The sequence below is a fragment of the Ascaphus truei genome, chromosome 19, assembly GCF_040206685.1.
Source record: "Ascaphus truei isolate aAscTru1 chromosome 19, aAscTru1.hap1, whole genome shotgun sequence".
Taxonomy (NCBI): Eukaryota; Metazoa; Chordata; class Amphibia; order Anura; family Ascaphidae; genus Ascaphus; species Ascaphus truei.
In genome coordinates this window covers 1,223,521-1,231,812 of record NC_134501.1, presented here as the reverse complement: position 1 = coordinate 1,231,812, position 8,292 = coordinate 1,223,521, and the positions used below count along the sequence as shown (strand labels likewise).

Genomic DNA, 8,292 nt, shown 5'->3' with positions numbered 1-8,292 from the left:
CTCGCAGACCTGCATTTAGTTGCGAATGCCAATCTAGATACAAAACTAGTTGAAACTGGATTGGTAGTTTTAAAGACTGATCTTATGTAATAATATTGATTAGGCCTGAAAACAATACTAGCACTTTTGTAATTACTGTGATACTTGGGAAATAAAACAGGCACTGTGCTAATTTGTTTTCTTACAGCAAAGGAAAGAGCGGCAAAATACAGTTAATAGAAGAACATTTTCTTTATCTACTGTAGAAATGTAATCCAGGACATTTAACAGAATGCACCCGATTTTCATGTCAAATGTTGGCCTTTTTTAATATGCAGTAAAATCTTCCTCGTGCCGTTCAAGCCAAGAAATCTTCTCCGGCAAGGGGAAGATGGTTCTACAACATATTTAACCTTTGTCTTTTTGTATGCTGGCAAAATGTATTAGAATCAGGACAGCTCTCAATTCTCGTCAATATCTGGAAACAGAAATAAAAAGGTTTCCCTTTCAGAACATTTGCAAATGGTTTATGCTGGAAGATAAACACGTTTTAATGTGTACAAACCTTGAACAGGCGTTTGGAAACACTCAACAAAACCAGGTAGTCTGGTTCTGAACATATTGGGAATGTCGCCCATGTATTACTGGTAAACTTCGTTACAGTAAGTCATAAACATTTTTTTACCGGCAGAGCACTTCAGAATTGCCTACAAAGTAGCACACATATGTGATGCAAGAAATTGATGGTTTTCATTTTCTTCTGGCTGACCCGAAATCAGGCCTGGTATCAGTTTCTGAAGCAACCATGCAGATTAAGTGGAGTATATTTATTGCTCAATCTTCAGATATGGCATGGAGGTTATCTACAAATCCTCAGACATTCTCATTTCAGCAGATTACATTAAGATTCCCACTACCCCTTATCCTATTAGGTGCATCACTTATGGAATGGTTAACCCAATCCCACCTGACACTCACAAAACACCCGTCCCATCACCATCATACTGGCCTGTAATGGACAATACACACAAAGAGGCCATGGGGTTTCAAAAGCTCTGCGGACTACAATTTGTTCAATTTGAGGAAATCCCATTGTGGGGCAGCACAGCTCTCATAATAATAATAATAATAATAATATTTAAAAAAATCAAAGCCATAATTTTAAGGATACTGATCTCACACAGCCAGCCACCAGCACCGCACAAGGGCCCGACTACAATGCGCCCAGGCACAGATTGGATAAAAGCTAATTTATTAAACTGATATAAATAATCCTATGATTTTAATTTATAACATTTTTTTAAAGGGAAAAGTACATTGAAAGTTATCACTCGGTTTCAAGTATGTCCTGGGCACAAAAATCAGTGGACATTACAAGTTACAGCTACAAACATAGTGGTTTAAGGTTTCTACAAAACCTCGGCTATTTCCTACTTGAACCATAACATTTGGTAACATACACTCCATTTCCACTAAAGTGAAAGCACTCAGGTATGTAACACACACTTTTATTAACTCCCCGGTTCTAGCTGCAGTGTAGTTGGGACTATGTGATATGACGGGCACCCAAACATCTCCTAGCATAACCAGCTCAAAGTGATACTGAATCACTGGTTTGATTTTATATAGAAGTGCAGCCACACACCTTGATTTATGCAGACTGCAGAAGGCACTGGTAAAAATATGCAAAAAAGGAAAAACACAAAATAACGCAATGTAATATAACTTGTGTCTGTAATCATAACTCATCCTTGGAGTCTAAATTCCAGGCTAAGAGGACACCACCTAGTTCAAAGTGCATCTAGGTAGGCATTTATTTTGTCATAGAAATACATACATATAAATTAACAGCAGGTACAATTTAGGTATCATCATTGTGCTGTCTTTGCACTCCTAATTTACACTTTGCCCAGCTTTTGTACACATTAGAAGATTAGAGGCCTTGAATCAATGGGCTGTGAAGCATCTACAGGTCAGGGAAGCACTGAGCTTCATACCAGGGAATGGACCACGAATCATTGACATGGAAAAGCAGTTGTGCATCATATTGACAAGGTTAACTGTCCAGTGAGTAGGGCCATCTGTCTTGGAGACTTTCAGATGTCAGTCACAACAGACCTGGTAGAGGTATAAAATATACGGTATGATTGACAAATGGTGCTGTGGCAGCAACAAAAAACCCCTGTGAAATTACATGGTACTGTAACAGAAAAGGCTAGAAACAATGGGGAATTTCAGGCAAAAGCAGCATGATCAACCACTACTACAGATACAGAATATTCCCCTTAAAGTCCATATAAAGCTTAACTAATAAAAACATGTTGTAGACTTTATAGATGCTAACAAAATGTTGAAATACTGCAGTAATTTTGAATGAATACATGTATATGAATGTTTTGTTACACTTCTGTCCCTTTTAATTTATCTCTAATCTGGCCCTTGGAAAAACTAGTTGGGAGTACTGTCCTAGAGATTATACCCCATCATAGATCAAGGCACAATAACCGTCTGCAGCGCTACAACGTCAAACCCTAAAAACAAGCCTGGTCAGTGATGCTCACGAGAATTCAGGAGGCTGAAAACAACCATAAAATAAAAACCATTAATGGCACCATTGCAATTACCGAGAAACATTCAGTCTTCTTCCTCCAGAACTGTAGATGGGGAGGGGGGATGGGGAGAGAGAAGAGAGAAGGCTGATGTACTGATTCCAATGCCACAGATGGGAGGGGTGGGGGGGATAGATTTTAATTCCTAAATGAGAAACATCCAGTGTGCTGAATTTAGTCTGGCTGCAGAAATGTTGGAAAATCTGGGACAATCTCCCGGTAAACTGCAAGGCAAATCATCGGATACTGGTGGCTGCATCTGTAGTGAAGGCACAGCAATTACTGGGAACGGGGCTGGATACGGACTCAGAGGGGGGATCAATGGTTTATTCTGCCGCATCCGTTTTTAAACCTGGATTATTTATTATAGTTTAGATATAAAATACTTAATCTTTGTACAGAAGAAAAGGTACAGGAATCCACAGCAGAACCACCACTGGAGGTGCAGATATTCAAACTCTGCTTGCATTGAATGTTGTAATTTTGGGGTAAAATAGTAATCTTTGTAGAAGATAAAGCATCCAGTTACCGGAACAGTATATTTATTAATATAGTATTTTGCACGCTGATATCCAAAGACCAATAAGTATAATAAGACTGTACTGTACGCCTGTTTCTTGAACCACATGCTAACTGAGGGTTAGAGAAACACCCGATAACGAACTAAAAAAAAACAAAAAAACAACAACATAAGAAATTGCTAAAACAGAGCATGATCGGTATTAATCTGGTCCTCGCACAGGATGGAAATAACATTTCTTGCATCATGCAAGCAAGTCTGGTACTTCTGTTCATTGGTATTCCACTGCTCTGCCCACATTGTTTTACCATGAGTACTGTAGGTGCCTGAAACAGCTAAAATATATCACTCAAAAAGGACGACAGCAGCAAAAGCGTTTAACACCAGACAAGATCTTAACGGTTAATAGCAACTTTATTATTTCACGGGTGCATATCATGGGACTGAATAAATGTGTGTAATGCATTCACCCCTAAATGTACAATGATGGTTATACATACACTATATAGATCACTATATAGTCCTCTTGACTGTACTTTTTTTTTTAATATACTATTTAGAACACAATTCTGTTGATAAATAAGTTCTGTGCACAGTACTGGCCCTCACTGAATGTCACAGAACCTTGTTATGCAAAATATAGCTTCTGTCTTTGAACATGGCGCTTTAAAAGTTTTCAAGCATGCAGTAATATAGACTAAGTTTTCAGGGACAACATTACACGCAGCAGTTATCGGCATTATAAAAAAAAAAAAAAAAACAATTTAAACACTGAAGCAGAAGCCCATATACAACATCCCATAGGTCAAATAATTTATAAAACCCAAGACGGAGTACATAGCACTGGGGGACAGGTTCGGTATGAGTATAAGCTCCACCGTGCAGATACACAGCACAAGAAGCGACAGCAGTGAACAGAACCAAGATGAAAAACAATGACATTAGGTCGAGTCCTGCATTCGGTAAAGGTTTAACTTCTCCAGTGCTGGAGAACCTTGCAATTAACACCTTCAGTGCCATCAGGTCTGCAACATGGCTCAGGGTTGAGCAATTAGTGCGCTTTTTATCATTATTTATTTTAACATAGGGTTGAAGCAGGGGGTCTCAGGAGCCGAAACCCCATTCATTTCAGTTCCGGGACCTCCTGCTTCCAGAGATACAGTCCTCCAAAGGGTAAACAGGAAGCCGCACCGGATGACGTCACGACTTCCTACTGGCTTGCAGGGCGAGGTGAGCTTTCAAGCTTCGCCATTATGTGATCTCACCTAGCCGAACGGCTACTGGCACCCCCTACGGAGGCAAGGATCTCTGGAAGCAAGGGGTCCCTGGAACTGAAATTAATGGAGTTCAGCTCTGTACCCCAATACTATGTAAAGGAAAATAAACAAAAATGGGCGGGGGGGAGAAACGGCCGCTTGGATTGCCGCTTTAATTGACTTGAAATGCAGTTTCGAACCTTCTATTAGCAGAAGGGTTAAAACATTTGGCAATGCTAAGTATATAGTCAAATAGATACTTTCTAGTCCAGTTTGAAGGCTTCAATTGACCATACATAAGCAAATGCTTTCAAGTGCTTAGAGGAATAGATCACGTGAAAATTAATGGTATCCTACTTGGCATTACCAAAAGGCACAACCTAGAGAAAAAACAAAAATGTAACTATCATTAAAAAAAAAAAAACAACAAAAAAAAAAAGAATTATGTAAATGGAAAGAAAATATAAAGTAAAGTGTGTGGGAAGTTTTCTTCAGTTTTCTTTAAAGGGCAAGACCTTCGTATATTGGTCCTTCGGTCTCTGGCGATTCTCTCCGTAGACGCAAATGCTCCAGTGTGTTATGAAAGTGTTTGTTTATTTGTTCGGTTTCCTCGCTGGCTTCCAGATTCGGAAGGTCTTCTCGGATCTTTTGGATGAGTTGGTTCAAAACCTGCACGGTCACCTGCAAACCAAAGGAGTTCTCATTTCAATGCTCTGCTCAAAACCGGTAACAGAATGAACATACCGTAACTCAGGACTGGCCAACTCCAGTCCTCAAGGGCCACCAACAGATCAGGTTTTAAGGATATCCCTGCTTCAGCACCAGTGGCTTAATCAGTGGCTAAGTCAACGATTGAGCCACCTGTGCTGAAGCAGGGCTATCCTTAAAACATGACCGGTTGATGGCCCTTGAGGACTGGAATAGGCCAGTCCTGCTGTAAATAAATTGTTGACATGCTTAAAAAGTGTATAATTGAACAGAAGGTTGACGTCGACGAGAGTCCTTTATAAACCTCAACCATACAAAAAGTGGCATAAAGATTATATTAAATAGTTTTGCACACACAAGGAAATATGCATGAAAATTGTGCTCCGAAACTCAAAGCAATTGTTTGCATCGGTGTCAATTTGCGCTGGCAACTTTGCGTTTTGATGCAAAGGAAACTACCCAACTTTTGATACATATAATTACATTACTCCGACTCTACTCTGATTTCTCCTACAACTACTCCACAAAACCGCTTGTGCAGCAACCTGGACCAAAGCACCGTGATACATTGAGGTAGCCATGCACTGTTAAAAGGACACCATTTGTGTTTTTGGAATAACCACACCCCGAAAAATTAAATTCAGATCTATACAACAGCATAATAATTCAGCTATAATTAAAGGGATTAGGTCTATAAAAAAATAAAATCTCTTTTAGTTAGCATTCCAAGCCCATTCCCAAGTATTTGATTAAAATATGGAGGGTGTCTGGTGGGTGGTGATTACCCAGAATCCCTGGCTGCAGTGGGAGCATTGTATGCCAAGAGATGATGTCTCAGACTGGTCTTCAACCCTGCCTTTCCCCATTAATGTGCTTACAAGTGGTATTTTTATTTACAAAAATAGTCACGAGATATCCAAGCATTGACACATTTGCTCAAAACAAACATTATATGAGAACCGTGTAAACATGCGTAGAATCTGTGAATATAACACAAAATCAGAGCAAAAACGTGCTTGGTGCATGTGTGTAAAATACACCAATTTGCATGCTTTCGGGACAAATTTAAAAAAAAAAAAAAATGATGTGAATCTGGGAAAAAGGAGACAATGCTAATGGCCGGATTTTTGTGATAATGGCCAGATTTTTGTGATAATGGCCGGATTTTTGTGCTAATGGCCGGATTTTTGTGATAATGGCCGGATTATTGTGATAATGGCCGGATTTTTGTGATAATGGCCGGATTTGTGTGATAATGGCCGGATTTGTGTGATAATGGCCGGATTTGTGTGATTATACTATGGATAATATAATCGTATCCAAGGGGAACATCAATGGGTTCTCTTTATGAATTTATTATAAAGAGACACAAGTAAGGTGTAGCTTGCGTTGGTTAGAGATTATTAAGACGCTGGTTTTCCAGGACGTAAACCCGGTGTCGATTATGTGAATGAACCATGCAGTATTCTTCTGCTGCACCCCATATACCATAAGGATTATCTAATGGGTGAAACCACAACAACCTTTTACATAGTGCACTCATTTGAATAGATCTATAAATTATTTTGTAAGATTTATATACATTGTTTTACATGTTCACAAGCATGGACGTCCATAAGCAAGTTAGGAGCTGTAAGAAGATGATACAAATCCCATCTATTTCATGGACAGGAGCACTGACAAATCACCACACAGTAAAAGAAAGAAGTCTGAGCACCCACATGTATATTATAAGATATTTAAATCCAGAATGAGGTGTAGGATATGTATAAAAACAAAAATAAAAAGGCAGCTAGATCTGTTTTTAACCCGTTTAGATGAATTGAAGCTAATTAAGATGGTTTAAATGACTGTTGGAGATGAGGGACGGCCACATTAGAAAAGGGAGGCTTTTATGGAGTTGCACCTTGGTGACACATGCACTGGGAGACCCTGCGGCTATCTGTAGTTTGACAGGATTTCACCGCTGGCAAACGGGGGCGGGGAGGCGTGGAAACACCACGGTTCAGCACTGTGGGACCTCCGGGTTCTCCATTGGTAAAAAAAGAAAAGAAAAAAAAACCAAACAAACAAAAAATTGGGGTGGGGAGGTTTGGGGCTTTAACCTTTTGTGCGCCCCAAGATAGCCACTACGTCATGGGGTCTGGCACTCCAGGGGCCCCATGACGTAGGACAGAGGTGGCCAACTTCAGTCCTCAAGGGCCACCAACAGGTCAGGGTTTCAGGACATCAATGCTTCAACACGGTGGCTCAGTCATGATGACTGAGACACCTGTGCTGAAGCAGGGATACCTTGAAAACCTGACCTGTTGGTGGCTCTTGAGGACTGAAGTTGGCCACACCTGATATAGTCCCTCCCTCCCGCTTAGAATGCGTCCTGCGATCCAATGGAGCGCGGGCCGTGTTCTGCCGAGAAGGGAAATGGAAGAGGTCCCTTGCCGTCGCAGTGACATGACAGCACTTTGCCAGATGGCTCATGGCACACTGGTGCCATAACCTTTTCCGGAACGCAAAGGATTAATCTCCTCAATGTGAGCGTTTTATTTCCCTAGTCTTCCACAGATGTAGTGATCGCAAAAATTCGCCAGCTAGTCGTGGTTCCCAAGAGTTGTATTGCAAATCACAAGATAATGCGGTCAAACGAGCGCCAGCGCATGATCACGCGAGCACAGGTGCAGTAACACCTGTAGGTTGTGTCTGCCTTCCTGCAGGTTAAGAACCCGTATATTCTCCCAGGAGCTGTGACATATGGATCACCATGCAACACATTGCAGAAGTCCATCTTTTAGAGCGGCAGCGCTCAACTTCAGTCCGCAACACCCTCCCAACAGGTCAGGTTTTAAGGATATCCCAGCTTCAGCACAGTTCTCCTCAGTCTTTGACTGAGAAACTGATTGAGCCCCCTGTGCTGAAGCTGGAATATCCTTAAAACCCAACCTGTTGGGAGGGTGTTGCAGACTGGAGTTAAGCGCCCCTGTTATAGAGAAGGGGGATAACTCATTACAACAGATCACGGACATTATTTCCCTTTGATCCCCCACCAAAAAACGAGTGTAATATTTAATAAACCCGAGCGCTCTCACCGCATCGTTCTCCTTTTCATAAAAGTAGATGTATCTATTCAGAATCTCGATGAAGAGCTGGACTTGGAGAGACGGGTCCATGCACTGATTAGCGATCTTAAGGGCTTTCTTCAAACACTCCATGACTCGCTTGCCAC

General features: G+C 40.9%; 1 protein-coding gene across 1 annotated transcript in view; it reads right to left on the bottom strand.

Moving 5' to 3' along the window:
- Positions 1-3,503: 3,503 nt before the first annotated feature.
- VPS35 (VPS35 retromer complex component) overlaps positions 3,504-8,292 on the bottom strand; it is a 58,907-nt gene continuing 54,118 nt past the window's right edge. Inside the window, exons 16-17 of the mRNA XM_075576287.1 lie at positions 8,156-8,292; positions 3,504-5,045 (exon numbers count right to left, since the gene is read on the bottom strand). The exon at positions 8,156-8,292 is cut by the window's right edge and continues 7 nt beyond it. Of these exons, the coding sequence (XP_075432402.1) occupies positions 4,866-5,045; positions 8,156-8,292 (317 nt within the window). The 3' untranslated portion in view covers positions 3,504-4,865. The remainder of the gene's footprint in view (positions 5,046-8,155) is intronic.